The sequence below is a fragment of the Suncus etruscus genome, chromosome 17 (genome assembly GCF_024139225.1).
Source record: "Suncus etruscus isolate mSunEtr1 chromosome 17, mSunEtr1.pri.cur, whole genome shotgun sequence".
NCBI lineage: Eukaryota > Metazoa > Chordata > Mammalia > Eulipotyphla > Soricidae > Suncus > Suncus etruscus.
The window spans coordinates 33,335,692-33,353,195 of NC_064864.1; the positions used below are offsets into that span (position 1 = coordinate 33,335,692).

At 40.0% G+C, this 17,504-nt stretch overlaps 1 protein-coding gene across 1 annotated transcript in view; it reads right to left on the reverse strand.

The window, feature by feature from the left end:
• Nucleotides 1–1,402: 1,402 nt before the first annotated feature.
• The window catches only part of TMEM72 (transmembrane protein 72), a 30,184-nt gene continuing 14,082 nt past the window's right edge, over nucleotides 1,403–17,504 (reverse strand). The window contains exons 2-5 of the mRNA XM_049790724.1: nucleotides 7,811–7,877; nucleotides 5,285–5,356; nucleotides 3,591–3,730; nucleotides 1,403–2,869 (exon numbers count right to left, since the gene is read on the reverse strand). Coding sequence (XP_049646681.1) covers nucleotides 2,391–2,869; nucleotides 3,591–3,730; nucleotides 5,285–5,356; nucleotides 7,811–7,877 — 758 coding nt within the window. The 3' untranslated portion in view covers nucleotides 1,403–2,390. The remainder of the gene's footprint in view (nucleotides 2,870–3,590; nucleotides 3,731–5,284; nucleotides 5,357–7,810; nucleotides 7,878–17,504) is intronic.

Here is a 17,504-nt window from a genome sequence, read left to right on the forward strand (position 1 = left end):
GCATCTCTGGCTAAAATAATTTTCCTCTGGCTAATTTCAATCTGCATCATAATCACCATATCTATCCCTGTGTAAGAATTTCATGACTTCAATTTTCTTCTAACTGCTGCATAGAATTCCATTGTGTAGATATACTGAAGTTTCTTTAGCCACTTATTTGTTGTCAGGTGCCTGGGTTGTTTCCAGATTCTGGCATTTGTAAATAGTGCTGCGATGAACATAAAAATGCAGAAGGCATTTTTGTATTGTGTTTTGTGTTCCTAGGTTATGTTCCAAGTAGTAGTATTGCTGGATTATATGGAATCTCAATTTCTAGGTTTTGAGGGTTTTTTGTCCTTATTGTTTTCTAAAAAGGCTGGACTGGTCAATATTCCTACCAGAAGCCTCAACACTTTATTAACTAAATTTAAACACTGAAAAACACAGATGTCTCAGAGTCACATGCATATTGCAACCCTAGGCACTTTCAATGTGAACCTCATCTCTAAGACACATCTTGAGTGTTAACACACACTGTTAAAAGTGTTTGCTATTAAACAGAATCTAAAAATTCCAACACTACACTTGTAGGTTGGCTTTTCCATTCCCTTTCTACTGGATTGGGCTCCCTTCCACAGAGGCTGTGAGATTGTCTGTATCTGCACTTCAACTGCCTTTTCCACAGGATACATTAAAGGCCTGGTTCTAGCCACTTGAGCTTCTTTTGTGCACAGTGGGCCACTCAGTTTCACCATGAATGTTAAGAACTGGATGGATTTTCTGTAGACTCATGTCCTCTGTACTATCCACACCCCCCCCACAGATGTGAATTATAAGCCCTGAAGTGGACCCTGGACAGCATATGAAGAAACAGCTTTATTACTTCCACAATTGATGGTAATGAGAATGTGCTTGCTTGTATTTTCTCATTTGGTTTTAAAGAGAACTTGGTTATGGTAGTAAGAAGTCTTCTTTTATGGGATGTTTGGTGTATTTAGACATGAAACTGATTCCAGCCTCTGGTTGGCTGCTATTTATGTATTTTTGCAAGATAACTCACAGTTGTATGCAGAAAAGTAGTTTCTATTTAGACTTTGAAACATGTACTCTAAACTTGCTCTACAGAAATCTGGTGTTGGCTTACACTAGCTGAAAAGTAACATAATTGCGCTTTTTTCATATTGATTATTGAGATTTCTAATAAAGAATAAAATGTCTACCATTCCTTTCAATAATCCAAAGGACCTAGAATTACATTTTCCTTTTTTGTGGGAGAGTATATAGCTATCGGTGCTCAGGGGCAACTCCTAGTGTGTGTGTAGAGCATGGATTTCAGCTCATTTGATGCTATCGTACTGCCTCTTTACCCCCAATGGCTTATTTTATAATGACTCTGTATTGCAAACCTTTTAGCTAAAGGACATTTGATTCAAGTTTCTTTATCTAGTGTAAATTAACTATCACTTGCATATCCCCATGGCAAAAAGAAAACTGACCTTTATCTGTCCCCTTCCCTCTATTTTTAACAAACACATAACTCACCTATATTGCTATCAGACACTTAGGCACTTAGGTATAGTGGAGCCAACTGTGGGTGCTGAGTGAATAGTTGAGGCATAGCCTTTGTGGTCCTTGAATATAGCAGGCACTGCCTCCTGCACTGTAGCTTTCCCTGCTGAGGATTGCCATTATTTTCAGGATCTCCTGGTTTATGTCATCAACTAGGACTCTTGAATTAGTCCACGTGGTATGAATGCACGGAGTGCTCAAATGTTTCTGGAATGAGTTTCTCTGATGTGGCCTGGCTATTTGTACAGTGAACACAATGTGCCATTGTTTCCCTAAGTGGTTCTGTGACTCCTGCTGTTCTGCACCAGTCCCAGAGTATGTAAAGAATGTGGGTCACTGCTGGGTGCCACTCCCACCAGAGGGCCTGTACACTCACCCTCTCTCCCCGTCCAGAGTGATTTGAGTAGAGATTGGGACCCCTGTCATCCCTTAACACTGGCCTTAGAGAAATTACTTTATCTGAGTCTTCAGAGTTGAAATGTTGAGGCAAATATGGAGTGAATATGAGTCCTTTTTGATATCTAGGCCTTCTGCTAGGAGCAAAAGAAGATTAATAGCTTTCCAGGCGATCAGGTGAGGTGGAATTGATGATCTCTCCGGGAGAGTCCATTCTGCATTCAGTATGAACGACTTTGCTGACTGGAAGCAGTTTGAGGTTCTCTGGTGTCCCCATGAGGTCTCTGCCGAACCACTCAGAGTCCTCAGAGGCCCCATAACTGCAGAGATGAATATCTCTTGAAGAGCTGCTACAGAAATACTCAAGAGGACATTAGGAAATCTAGGCAGAACCATTAATCTATATAAACCCCTTTCAGAGAGTCCCTCAAGCTGGAACAAGCAGTTCAGAAGAAGCTAGCCCCTGAGAGGGAGGACAGGAAGAGTGGGGCCTGCTGGGGAGGGATGATAGGAGTGGTGTCAGAGGTGGTCTCCTCTGGCTCGCAGTTCTCATCATCCACGTCTTTGGCTAGGAAAGGGATGATCCTGACCGCACTGTCTCCAAAGTGTACCTGCTTTTTCTTGGCCAGCACTTCAACTGGCTCTAGAGACATTTCTGTCAAGGCATCTTGGTGTTGGAGGCCTCTGGGCTTGATGTTCCCCTTCAAGATGCTCTTTACATGGAAGAAGAGGGATCTGGGTCCCTCCTGGAGGGCATCATGGAAGGTATAGGTTTGCTCTGTGTCCCCAGATCCAGTGGTGCTCATAGCACTGCTAGAGGGATCTGTATACTCCTCTGGGGGTGCCAACCTGTTGGGTGCAGGTTTGTGTTTCTTCCGTTTGCTCAACAGGAAGTAGGCCAGGCCAGTGGTAATGAGCATGGAGCCTGGAAGAGATAAGGATAGTAAGGATGCTAGGTGTGTACTGGAGAGAAGCCAGAGGATATTCATGTTCATGGTCCTAAAAGGTCACTTTATTTCACTGGTATGGTTATACTCATTACCTACTTCAACACTACATACATAATTTGTCCTCTATACCCATATTAGACTCAGAGGGTAGGCATGATGCTGGTCCGAGGAACCCATTTGCCAGGCCCTATGCCTGATAGCAAATATTGATGCTGTTACTTCAGTCTCTTCTCAGCACAATAAGCCCCCCCTCTCAGATTAACTGTTGGGTCTTTTCTCTGGATCTGGAAAAGGGTAGAATTTTTACAGTTGTGGGGAGAGAGAGTGAGAGAGGGTATTAGCATAAAGGTAATAAAAAAATGAGGAAGAAGGACCATCAAGATTTAGCTTCTGTGGTTAAAAATTGCATGGAGGAGGGGGAGTGGAGAAAGATGATAAGGTCTGGGTGTCTTTGGTACCACAATTAAATATGCCTTCCAAACCACATTAAGGTACCACATGAAATGGTATCAGGTAGAGAGACACAGCTGTTTGGGAGAAAAGTGACCATCTCATACCCTCTGAAACTTGTATCAAAGTAAACTTGTATCTTCACCAGTTTCAGTAGTGCCAGAAATGTAGGGGATTCAGCCATTTCATTGGAGAGTTTGTCTGTGGTGGAGGCTGCCTTCCTCCTCTCCCTTTCAGAGCTCCTACCTGGGATAGTCACATGCCAGACCAGGACAGGATGAAGGAAGCAGGCCACTGAAAACAGCAAGTAGGCTAGGAACTTCTGGAAGCAGCCCAGCCATTGGGCCTTTTCCCTTGCTTTGTATGCCAGGGACCCTGGCTGACACCTGGTAGGGAGGGAGTGAAGTATTAGCAAGAAGCAAGATGCAACCTAGGAAAAGCCTCTGTGACAGGCTCAGTCATTGGAGACTGGCTGGGATTGTATTTTGCAGTGATTTTTGTTCTCTGCAGTAGTTTCTGGCTGAATATAGTCCCCCCCAAACACACACACACACACACACACACACACACACACACACACACACACACACACACACACACACACACTCACCCAGGACATTGCAAAGGCGACCAAATAAAGACTCATTGGAAATTTCACAGGGGAGGGAAGTGCATGGCATTGTAAACACTGAACTTCATTTTGTACAGTGCACAGAGAACCTGAATAGAGGGATGGAATCCAGGTGCTGGCAGCCCAGGTGGTTATCCAGATTTCTTTTGGAGTCTTCTAGCTTTTTTTTTTTTTTTTTTTTTTTTTTTTTAAATGGGATTATTTCTGGCTCGGAGCTCAGAATTCGCTCCTGGCAGGTTTGGGGGACCAGATGGGATGCTGGAATTTGAACCGATGTCCCTCCAGTTTTGGCCGCATGCAAAGCAAATGCCTTACTCCCTTCTGGCCCAGGAGTCTTCTAACTTAACCTAATTTGTATGGACAACTCATGGGCCTAACACTAAGTAGGTTTCTTCGGGGATATTATTGCCACCAGCTTTCAAAGGAGAAAGGTGATTGTATGTAGGCTCTTCTTCTTTATCTCAATGAGTTCTAGAGCAGAATTCTATTAACAACATCTCTCCCAGGCTAGCTTGAGGGGAGTGGGGTGGTTGGTGCAAGGGCATTGCTGACCTTCCAACATTGCTGTCACAGTTCTTTGGTGCCCTCTAGTGGTGATTGACTTTAGAGCCGCTCCTAGCCGGGCATGTTCTGTTTGTGATTTACCACTGACTCCTTCCTCCTTGCCCCAGAAAACTTAGAAAGATCCCTGGAAAGATCCCTAATATTCAGCAAAAAACTTGGACTCTTTCTGTCTTAGTGATCGTGAGAGGAAGGACAACTTTCCAGGTACCGTTGCAGTTGGATTTGGGACTTAGATTTTCTGCTAGCCATAGAAAAACCCAAACTATGTAAGTTCTAAGAACTGTGTTTCAGGAACAGTCCTTGACCTCATTGATAGCTTGGCTACAGGAAGACATGGATGTTGTGGCCTTGACTGATCCTTGGGTTTTGTCAGGGAGTGGATCGAGTTGATTTCTCTCTAGCCCTTTTCTGTTTGCTCCAATCCAGGCCATCATGGTGTCCATCACAATATTAAGAATAGTGACTCTGCAGACCAGACTTTTTAGGGGAATTTGGGTAGAGCAGGCTCTGAAGGAATGTGCTAGTTTATGCTTCTGGTAGAAGAAGGGTTAAGGGGGCCACTGTGCCCTAAACCTGAGCCCTTTCCAGAACTACACTTTCTGCACTGGGGGGGGGGGAGGGGTGGGTTGCACATACACAGCTATTCTGGGTATGGGACATTGCTATGACTGTGACCTCACAAGTGACAACTTCTGGGAGGGTCTTGGACTGAGGTTATGGAGTAAACACTCTGACGGTTACTTACTGGAAGCACAAAGCCAGCAGCTGAGCAACAAAGAAGGATCCTTCACACATGGAGACAGCGGTTCCTGTGAACCTGTGGCAGGCACAAAAGAGCAAGGCCTTTACTTGCCAATCTTTTCTCCTTCCCATGGCTATCATCTCATAGCATACCAAGCCTCCTGGGCAGTAGCTACAGCTACCACTGACCTAGATTTTGCTGATCTTATTCTATCACCCAACCTCTATTCCCCCAAAATTGCTTGATGCTAGAACCTATATTGACTGGGCCTTGGTCTTGGAAAGGATGCTACCTGGAGCCTGAAGGTAGGTATGGAGGGAGCTGAAAGTAAGTAGAGACTAACCTTACCTTAAAGACACTGGGAACAAAATTTTGTCATGTTCTGTCATCAGGATGGACACCCTCTATTTGTTTTCCAAACAGTAATGAGGGTTGTAGTCTCTATACAGCCTTTATGTCACCATCACTATATCAGTCTCTTTCTATCGTCTCGAACCCTCACTTCCTATTGAGAATCTACTGGATAGTTTCTAGATTCTAGGTTCTAGGATAGCCCAGTTCTAGCATCAATATTAGATTATAAGACAGCCCACAATTCCATATTAGAAAAATTGGGAATGAAATATAATGTCTCATTGGTGAAGAGGCATGTTAACTCATAAAATTAAATTTTCCTGCATGATTTTTAAAATCATAGATGAACTTGAATTTACTTATCTATCTGACCATGAGGTAACATAGGATTTTTTACTACCTTCTTGGAAGGACTGCCCCTTCATATTTTTCTATCTTTCTATTTTTGTTTTCTCTATGCTGTATATGTAACCAGAGCTGCCAGATTGTGAATTGTCATGGGAAATTCCCTCTCTCATTAGTCCATGTAGCCATACCCACTATTGAAAAGCTTGTTAAGTCATGCCTCAGCACACTGAATAACAGTGTTTAAGCCACACTAGAAAGGGTGGCCAAAGTCCTCTTTTTCCTTATAGCCATGGATATTAGATGTTGCCCCTGGTACTTATCAGTTTTATAACTACAAGTGAGAGATTTGACCTTTTGTGACTCAGTTTCTTCCTTAGTAGATTGAGGGCAATTATAGTGCTCCCAACATAAAATGACTGTAAGGAGATTAAATAAATTGGCTTTTATAAAGCTGTTTGAATGGACATTTTACATGCATTATATACATTTTAGGTGTGTTTCTTCGTGTTATTATTTGACATTCAATCTCTATTTTCTCCTATTCTCTTTGTGCTTACCAGTATTTACCTGGTCATAATGAGGACTGGGTCATAATGAGGAGGATTGTTTGGATGTTTGGATGGACCTTGTAATGTGAAGGCTTTGAGTAGAAGGATGGATGGGTGAGTGTTAATCCCACTGTGGATCAGAATAGAATAGAGTGGACTCTGGGTAGAGAGAATAAAATAGTTCACAGTAACTATATAAGGACATTAATCAAAATTAAAAAATATATCTTGGGCCCGGAAAGATAACACAGCGGCATTTGCCTTGCAAGCAGCCGATCCAGGACCAAAGGTGGTTGGTTTGAATCCTGGTGTCACATATGGTCCCCCGTGCCTGCCAGTAGCTATTTCTGAGCAGACAGCCAGGAGTAACCCCTGAAGCAAGGCCAAAAAATATATATCTTACAGGAATGGAAGACAGAGTGACCAGATGTGTTGTAGCCTAGGTGGAAAGCAAACCTAATGTGCTCATAGGATAACATTTTCCAATTCTTACATGAAACTGAAACTCATGGGTGAACTAGAAAAACATGTGGAATGGTGAACGCTGGTCATAAGTTTGGATTCCACAAGTACTTAAATCCAGAGACCATATCTGAGTTAATAAGATTTAGCAGGCATTCACTCTTAGCCAGTGATATTGAGGACTTTGGGCATACTGTATTTCCTGTGCTGCTAAGAATTGGCTGATAAGATGCTGGAATCATAGAGCCTGTAGGAATTCTCTTCTTCCTATAGTCACTGTATCAATAATTTTCCCTCACTGGTCCCTTGGTGAAAGAGTTTTCAGTTGACAGCGAGGAAAGACAGGCTATCAGAAATAAATAGACCTGAGCTGATCTGGGCCCTCTTGTTCATGGACTTGGTGATGTGGCTTGAGTTATTCATTCTTGAATATTCTTATCTATAAAATGAAGACACAGTAGAGCTTGAGTTCAAAGACATAATATAAATAGAAATTGGATATGTGGAAGGGCTGACCCCCCTCTATTTAAACTAAGAGGGCACAGTATTGTTTTTCTGCATAAGTGAATGAGTACACACGTGTGTATATAATGATGATGGAGTGGTGAGTGGATGGGTTGATGGGTGGATAGGTGAATTAATGAAAGAATAGCTTTCTGATTTATGGGATGATCTGACATTCCTATCCAAATCACAGAGTACCTTAGAAGAACCCCCACCCATCCCTGCCCTGAGATAGAATAGAACTAGTATGGAAAATGGGGTACCACTCTGGGTCAATTTCACCAATGGAAATAACATTTAGACATATACTCACAGCAGATAGAAAGCCAGGCTTTTGAACTGTCCTTGAAAGAATGTTTCAGCACCCACGCCGATCAACACTAGGAGGAGAGGAGAGGGGAAGTGGTCCAAGATGTTCCAGTCATAGCATTGCCCTTTAGAGGACTCCTAGTTTATACAGTAAGCTTTGTTTATTTGTCTGTTTACTTATTTGTACCATAACTGGCAATTACCAGGGTTTATTACTGGCTATCACTTAGGAATTACTCCTGGCAATGCTCAGGGGACTGTATGGGATGCTGGGAATTGAATCCAAGTCTTCCACCTACAAAGCAAGTACCTTACCACTGTACTCTCTCCATACACTCCCCCTATCCCATTTAAGCCTTTAAGATATCCAGGCCAGACTATTCTGAATTACACAATGAGTTGTGGCTTGGGGAAGGAGTAGTGCAAGAGAAAAGAAAACTTCCTGTATGGTTTCTGTTACCAGATAGGCTTTAACCAAACCCTGGAACTCAGTGCACTTTTATTTTAGACAACAGTCATTCCTTCATCTATCTCAGTGCCCTTAGAGAGACCTCCCATTGCAGCCCAACTACCTCTATGCTCAAATAGTCCTTCATATGTTATGGTTTCAACTCCTCAGTATTTTATAGGCCAAATCCATGTGTACTGTGTGCCAGCCATCAGTGCTTTACAATTATCACTTGTCTATGTCCATTTTCACTCCAGATGAGTATTTTTGCATTGCTATGAATTTATCTTCATGCTGGTTGATGAGGGAATCATACACATGTGGCTCACATTTTTGGATCCAGTGCTGGGATTCTTCTGTCAGAGGTACTGCTTAAACTCATCTTTCCTCTGTTTTTTTCTTGGCCTATAGTGTGTGTTCAGAACCTGACCTTTCATTTGGTAAGCATTTTGTCTTGGCCTTATCTTTGCAGACTTGCTGTCTCCCAGTTCAATCCTCATGGGGAATCCCTTGCTTTTAAATGACTTTATTCAACTAGTCACACCTCTGACCCATATCATCACTGATGGAAACATCCACAGAGCACTGAAGTTTCCCATAATTTCCCTTCTGGACCACATTGGCCCACTAATCAAACCTTTTTCTCAGCCTCATTAATGACATTCTGAGGACCCTCAATTTGATATTATGTCATCTCTCTGGCATAGATGACACATACTATTATTTGCTGAATTGTGGCTTCAAATAATTTCCTTTTGCAAAAGTCAGAGATAGTGGGATTGGTGTGTGGTCCTGAGCTGCTCAGGGGACTGTTTCTTCCTTGGCAGAGACCTTGGGAGAAATTTCTATTCCTTCTGTCCCAAACCATTGTCCAAACAGCAGAAATGTTACCTCTTAAGAAGCAGGGCAGACTCCTCAAACCAGTATCCCAAACCTTCTTTTATGTAAAGTTCGGGAAGTACTTCATGGAGTGCTTTGATCTCAGAAAGGGAATGAGGCACCTGCATTTCCTCAGTGCTCCAGAGCTCTGGGGTGTTCCTTTGTTTTCAGTTGTGATTCTTATCAGTGGAGGACACTAAATTTCAGTCTTCTCTCAGTGAGAGCCTTTGTGTGTCATCCAGTTCTTTCCAACTTGTGGGGCACTTAATAATCTACGCACAATGGTCACAATTCCTGATTCTTCCTAGAATATTTATGGAACAGAAATTTGTCTCCCCTAGTTTCTAAAGAGGAAAACGAGGCTCTACAGCACTGTTTAAACTTCCCAGTATACATGCTAGAAGGTTAAGGGCCCAAGGACTAAGCTTCAGACTTCTGGTCCAGATGGCGTATGGTTTCCTATCAGTGTGTATGATGTTATGTGTGTATGCATGTGTGCATATGTGATGTGATATGTGAGATATGTGTGAGTTCAGCTGAAAGACTACCATTTATTTAGTTTGCCACATGCAAACCCAGTCTTGGTCTCAGCACTTGCTCTCAGTCACCACAGCAGTCCTATGTGAAAGTATTATTGTTATTCTAGTTTATAGTCACAGAAAATTTAATCTTTTTTCTTTTTTTTTTTTTTTTTGTTGGTTTTTGGTCACACCCGGCAGCGCTCAGGGGTTACTCCTGGCTCTTCGCTCAGAAATCGTTCCTGGCAGGCTGGGGGTGGGGTGGGGCTGGGGGATATAGGAGGCCGGGATTTGAACCACCAACCTTCTGCACCCAAGGCAAACACCTTACCTCCACGCTATCTCTCTGGCCCCCAGAAATTTTAATCTTTACTGGTTAGTCAAGCATGGATGTCTGTGTCAAAGACTGGATTTCAATTTCACACTTTGATAGCTGAATTTCAATTTCACACTTTGATAGCTGACTCACTCTATATTTCTGAGGCTCAATATCCTCATTGAAGATCTTGGTGATGAAGATTTATAAACGATTATTTTTCTAAACATAACAGAGTTGCTCCATGAAACCATTACCTCATTTTGGTTTGGAACTTAATTCACATCAACTAGTCTCTACAGATTTGGATGGATTATTTGTGATGACAAGGAGATGGTAGAAAAGGGTCTTGGGAACTCATCCTCTTTCATTATGAGAGTTATTTAGCACCTTTTCCTTTAAAATTGTATTATTACTATTGTTATTATTATAATTATAGTTAAAGGTAATGTATTGGCATTTATGGCTTTAGTGAATACAGTTAACTTACCTTACCTTATTACCACCAGAGTGCCCAAAATTCATCACATGCCTCTTTGTCAACTCTCATTCATATTTTCAGAGGCATTCACAGTCTTGTCTCAGTAGGGCTTCTTAAATATACTCCACTTGTAACTCCATTTTGCTGGAGATACTTTCATGCAACTCCATGTTGGCATATGTGTGATATGAAACTGCCGACCAATTTTTTATTACTTCTGTTTCAAAAGTGAAGTCTAATTTCTCTCTCTTTGAATATGGGCTGGCCTTAGTGACTCACTTGTCTAACAGCTTGTTCTAGAAATAAAGTCTGTAAAATTGTGTGGCTAATTTATGGGGAACTTTTACTCAATCCTCAAAAGTACTTTTCTACCACATAGGAACTTGAGGTCTCCAAGTATGAGGAAGCCCAAGCCTGGGACAGAGAAGTAGGAGTTTATCTTGGACATTCAAAACTCAGAATGTATAAAGTGGAGACAGAGATAAGTGCACCTAACAGTTGTAGTTTATCATCAGACATATGACTGAAGACAAGTCATCCTGTCTATACTATTTACAATTCTTTGTGGTTTTTTTTGTTTGTTTGTTTTTGGGTCACACCTGGCAGTGCTCAGGGGTAACTCCTGGTTCTACACTTAGAAATCACGCCTGGCAGGCTCGGGGGACCATATGGGATGCCGGGATTTGAACCACCGACCTTCTGCATGCAAGGCAAACGCCTTACCTCCATACTATCTCTCCAGGTCCTATTTACAATTCTTAATATCACTAGGAGAGATTTGTTATCTTCACTGGTCCTGTTTGAAATGTTGAGCCATGCAGTTTTGAATAAAGTGTTTATAGTTCACCAAATTTTGTGTAGTTATGCAATCTCAAATAATTAAAAAATTCAGCTCATTCTACCATGAGTTTTTTGGCTCCTATATCCTGTGTCTATTGTAGTCTGTATTTGACCTTTTCCTGTGAATATGACCAAAGAATCCATGATTTGCTGGTCCTCTCACTGGGTCTTTAAGTCATAAATTTGATTCCAAGTTCCTAAGCCCTTCAGAACCTTCCTCTCTGCATATAAATATGTGCATAATTTTGGAGATGCAGTGTCAAGTACTGGAGATTGTGCTCGGGGAAATATTTTTGACATAGAAACATACTGGTGGTCTAAGAATTTAATGGTGAGCGCATAAGGTCCTGTCTCTCATTTTTTTTTAAAGTTTCATTGTACAAATATTGCTCAGGGAACATGTGAAGAAAGAAACAATAGAGATTCACATAATATAGGAGAATTTATATGGCATTTACAGGAAACACAAGTGTTGCTGAACAGTTCTGGTAACTAGGTGTGCTAGGAAGGCTCTCTAGTTTGTGACATAAAATCAGACCTCCAAAACTGATTGTACTGAGATTCTTTAGTTACTTCAATGTTTTTCCATAGGATGATCTCTAGCACTGAGCATTTCATATGCCAGGAAGTGAATATGAAGTGCCACTCTAATCTAGTTACCTCTGTAATAATCTAACAGAATTACATGACAAACTCACTATAACACAGCTCTATTGTTCTGTATGACTGCACCAAATAACCTTCAGGGTTTGTAGGTTATTATTCACAAAGATTGTAGAGAATTCTGATCTATTCATTATGTCTGATTTCTTCTAGTATTTGTCCTTCTTGTATGAACTGAAGTCAACTTCAGCACAGTATTTTTATTCTAGCTCCATGGCTAAACTGTGTGTTCTAGTTCAGGCTTAGCCTGATTCAGAGATTTTGCATTAAAATATATGGTTCAGAGTTGGGCCAGGCAGCTACCTTTGGAGCATCTCTAGTTCCATCTTCTGAGTGAGTGTGTGTAAGTTCTGATGGTGTGATATAGCAGAAAGGACATGAGGCTTTACCAGTTAAGCAAAGTCCTCCCTTATGGGGGGGGGGCACACCTGAGATACTCAGGGATTTTTCCTGCCTCTATTCATAGGGATCACTCCTGGCAGTACTGTGAGGATCATATGGGTGGTGGGGATCAAACCAAGTTCAGCCACATTCAAAGCAAGTAACTCACACTTTATTACCTCTCCAGCCTGCAAATCCTTCTCAAGCAAATAATAACTCTTTTGTCTGCTTCCTGATCTAGAAAACAGCATTAATAAAAACTTCTATGAATGTCCAGTCTTAGTAAATTATAGAGTGTGGTGCAAACATAGATGATGGCTAGTAGAAATATTAGGAGAAGAAGGATATTCTCTACAATACTCTCAAGGGAGATAAAGAATTTGTGCTAATTTTTTCTTACCATTCACACATTTTTTGTGGCTACAGAGTTCTTTTTTATGCACCTATGTTGCTCATTAGTTTTCCTGGCTCAGGTCCTTTCTGTTGGTTTAGTGGGAAATAAATAGTTCAAAATCTCATCAACTTCAATGTATTTTTTGTATATTACTCAGCACACTCAGAGGGACTCAGAGGGATTAGGCCAGTGTGCTTCTGAGAACAGGGCCTGCCAATGGTGTTGATTGTTGAGATCTCTATCCTCTGATGATTTTACCTTGGAACACATCTCAAGTAGGAGTGTCCTAGGTTTTGATTCTATCTCTGCATTGATTTTTGACATGTATCCTGAATCCAGCAAGTAAAGAGTTGGTGTCAGAAAAATACTTCACAGATAATTATTTGAGATCACATGAAATCTGAATTTTTATGACAGGAAGTAATCTTGGCTCTAGGTATCTGGGGATCCTGATGAGAATGTCATTGTCATTGCTAATGAGGACAATCTCAGATTTCACCATGTTGTACCTATCATTCCTTTTTATCCTTGAGAAATCCTACAAATTTCAGAGTCTACAAGACCTCTCCTAAAAGACCTATTAAGTTGATGTCTATACCAGTGGTGCAGAAGTGGTCACAATATATAGAAATGAAAAATCTAAAACAGCATTTCCAAGAACCTGGTAATGTTGGAAACAGTTGCTAAAATCCATTGAGATTCTAGTGTAACAGTCACAGTTTTATTTCCTCAAGAGAAGTTATTGCAGACTTGAAGCATGACAGAGGGGTTTTTTATCTGTATTGAGAGCTGTTGAGCCAGTGTATTATACAAGTCTGAATTCAGGCATGAGTAAATACCAAGAGTTTATGGTAGAAAATTCTAGATACTTATTTAGAAGGGATTTTATGGTGCAATGCAACACTTTTTAACCTAAAATACCTCACATGTTCATTTGGGGAGAAACTTTTGAAGATAAGAACACACTACTTCTGTTAGATCCTGTAAACATGCCAGGAACAAAAGTCAGAGCTGAGATGTCAAATCAAACTTTTGAAGTTTCTGTGATAATTCTTAATTACATTCTCCAAAAGTCTTTAGGCATTTTGTTGCAGAACTTACATCAAATAATATGTTCCTGTACCCCATGAATCTGGGGTCACCTATGTGACTGGCTTTGATGTCATCAGGAGTCTTGGAACCAAATATGCTAAGGAAAATAAATATGCTTAGGAAAAAATCTGCCCTTATTAATATACAACACTACTAGATTGCAGGAACAAGAGGGATACAGACAGGAACCAAGACTAGTCTAGACAAACTAACAGCTCCAAGATTTGTGCATACATAGCTAACATTAATAGAGATCTCTTGCTGACTTCTTTAAATATGAGAACAAGAATTTATTACTATATCAGCATGAATTTTGTCTTGGCCTCATCTTTGCAGACTTGCTGTCTACCTGTTTAATTCTCATGGGAACTCCCCTGCTTTTATGATTTTACTCAACCAGTCACACCTCTGCCTCATATCATCACTGACGGAAACATCCATAGAACACTGAGGTTCCTCATAGTTTCCTTCTGGACTACTAATCAGACCTTTTTTTATCAATCTCATTAATGGCATTTTAAGGACCCTTAATTTAGAATTATTTTATCTCTCTGGCATAAATGACACATACTGGTATATGGGTCTATGCTGAATTGTGGCTTGGAACCAAATATGCTAAATATACTTAAGAAATAATCTACCCTTCTAGGGGTTCTACCATATTATGGACAGACAACACTACTCAGTTGCAGCAACTAAGGGTTGACAGTTGTTATCTAGTATTATTTTGACAACAGATAACTGAAACATTCCCTTTGAAGAAGCTTTACTAAGGTATATTTGATAAAAAAAATTGTGAATTTACCAGCCTGCTCAGCATAAAGCTGGCCATCTCAGAAGGAGAGGGTGGGCCAAGCCCCCACCCTGTTGAAGCCACGCTTACTGTCTCCATCACCGAGAATCATCTTTCCCCAACAGCCTGTCTCATAACTGACCCTCTAAAATTCTCTGTAAGAACGCTGATCTGACCATACCTCAGGTACACAGGTTGTTAAACTGATATTACCAGGGATTTTTTTTTTAATGAGTATGGGCACCCTACCCTATATCTTCCTTCTTCCAGGAAAGTCTGGAAGCTGCAATCATACCCAAAAATGCAGTTGTCAAGTTCAAACCATACCTTCTTCCATGAAACCCTGTAGCTGAATAAATGCTCTAAAATTCTTAGTATCATAGCTTTACAATTCTGGGTAATTTCCATGTTTTTGATGTTGTCATTCCTAAAATAACACCACACTTTAACAGACTGCTTACTAAAACTTCTGCCATTATATTAATGACTTTATTGGTGATAAATAATTTTCACAAATGAGCTTTCTAATTTATATATTCCTTCCTTCCTTCCTTCCTTCCTTCCTTCCTTCCTTCCTTCCTTCCTTCCTTCCTTCCTTCCTTCCTTCCTTCCTTCCTTCCTTCCTTCCTTCCTTCCTTCCTTCCTTCCATTTTCTCCCATTTCACCTTTTTCCTTTCATTTTTTTTAACAACTTTGCTTTCACTTAACTGGAAACAAATGTATTATAATCAACTATGTATTTTGATAGGTATAAACATATATACAGGATACAGTTACACAATAAAGGTAGAAAACTTCTATTATAACAAGAGTTTCTTTATGTCTTTATACTCCTACACTTACACCTTTTTATTAACCTCCAAGAAATTATAGATATATTTTCAGTCGATAGAGCTTACTTTGCTTTTTTAGGAAGATTATGCATATAGAATCATATAGCATATATTTTTAACTTTACTTTCATTTAATAAAATTAGTTTGAGATTCACCCATTTTACAACATATATATCAATATTTTATGTTGTTCTATTGGTAAGCAGCATAGACTTTCTTGAGTTTATAAATAATCTATTTATAAGTGATTATGTTGCTTTATATATTATCTATTACAAATACTCTATGAACATTCATGCACAATTTTTATATGGACCACTGCACTCTTCTTGTAAATAAATATTTAGACTGTATAATAATGTGATTACAAATATAATGCATTATTATTAATATTAATAATAATGCAAAATAGTGCTAAGATGGACCTAGAGACAATATTTAGCTATACTCTGGTAGTCAGTGGCCATGCCTAAGTATTCAGGTTTACTGGTGCCATGAACTCTCATGCTAGCATAGATTGAGGGCCTCTAAGATCACTCCCAGTGATGCTGTGATACCTCCAGAGCTACATAATATTATGTTTAGTAGGGTACATGATGCTGGGGATTGAACCTGTGAAGAGTGACTGCTTACATACTAACTGGTATACTACCAACTGTCCCCTGTATTTTAAGCTTTGTATTAAAAATTGAATTTTAAATCTATTCATAGTTGTTTTATTTTTTTTTGGTTTTTCGGCCACACCCAGTGATGCTCAGGGGTTACTCCTGGCTATGCACTCAGAAATTGCTCCTGGATTGGGGATCGTATGGACTCCAGGGGATCGAACTGTGTGGTATGTCTTAGCTAGTGTGCACACAAGGCAGATGCCTTACTGCTTGTGCCACAGCTCTGGCCCCCTTAGTTGGGTTTTATCATAAAATGTTTCAAGATCAATCTTACCACCAGTGTCAACCTTGCTTGAACAGTGTTCCCAGAGTTCATCCTATGACACAATCCCCTGCCCCAGTCTGCCATAATGACAGGCACCTTTTTAAGTTTGGTTGTTAAAGTTTGGATCTCATGATTTCATTGTTGTTGACTCTGGCTTGGATATTCAGCTGTTTTACCACCAATGCACCTGAGACCCCTTGACTCCTGGCCCCTTCATTTCATATTCAATTTCTTTCCTTTTTCTTATTATATTCAGGGGCCCAAGAGTGTTCTCAATAAACCTCATTTAAACCATTGCATTTCTTCATGAAGTTATTTTAAATACCACATATAAATGACATCATCATGTATTTACCCCTCTATGGCTTACTTCATTTAACAAAATATCCAATTTCAGCAAACTGCATAATTGCATATTTCTTAAAGCTATGGAGTATTCCATTGTATATATGTACCACATTTTCATGATGCACTCTTTTGTTGTTGGACATAATTCCAACTCTTAGCTATTGTGCTGAATAGTGATGTGTATACATCTTTTTGGATGAGTATTTTTGTGTTCTGGGGATATTCAAAAGCAGAATTGCTAGATTATACAGCAGTTAGATTTTGAGTTTACTGAGAATCCACCATATTGTTTTAGATAGGAATTGGATCATGAAGCATTTCCACCAGCAGTGGATGAGAATTCCTTTTAAACTACATCCCCACCAACACTAAGGATAAATGCCACCTTCACTGGTGTAAAACTTTATATCGTTGTTGTCTAGATTTGGTTTACCTAATGATAAATGATGATGAGCACTTTTTCATGTGTTTATTGGCCATCTATTTGTATCCTTCAGAAGTGTCTTTTCATTTTCTTTCTGCATTTTTTAGCTTTGTGAGTAGTTTGTATATCTTAGATATCGATCCTTTATCTGATGTGTTGAGTGAAAACATTTTCTCCCTCTAAGTTAGCTGTCTTTTAGTTTTAGCTCATATTTCTTTTGCCATACAGAAACTTTTTAGTTTAATGTTATTGCTAAACTTTTAGTCCCATTTATTCAGATTTGACTGTATAGTCCTTACCATTAATGCAACTTATCATTGAAGATGCCTTTGAGGACAAAGTCTTTTTTCCTTT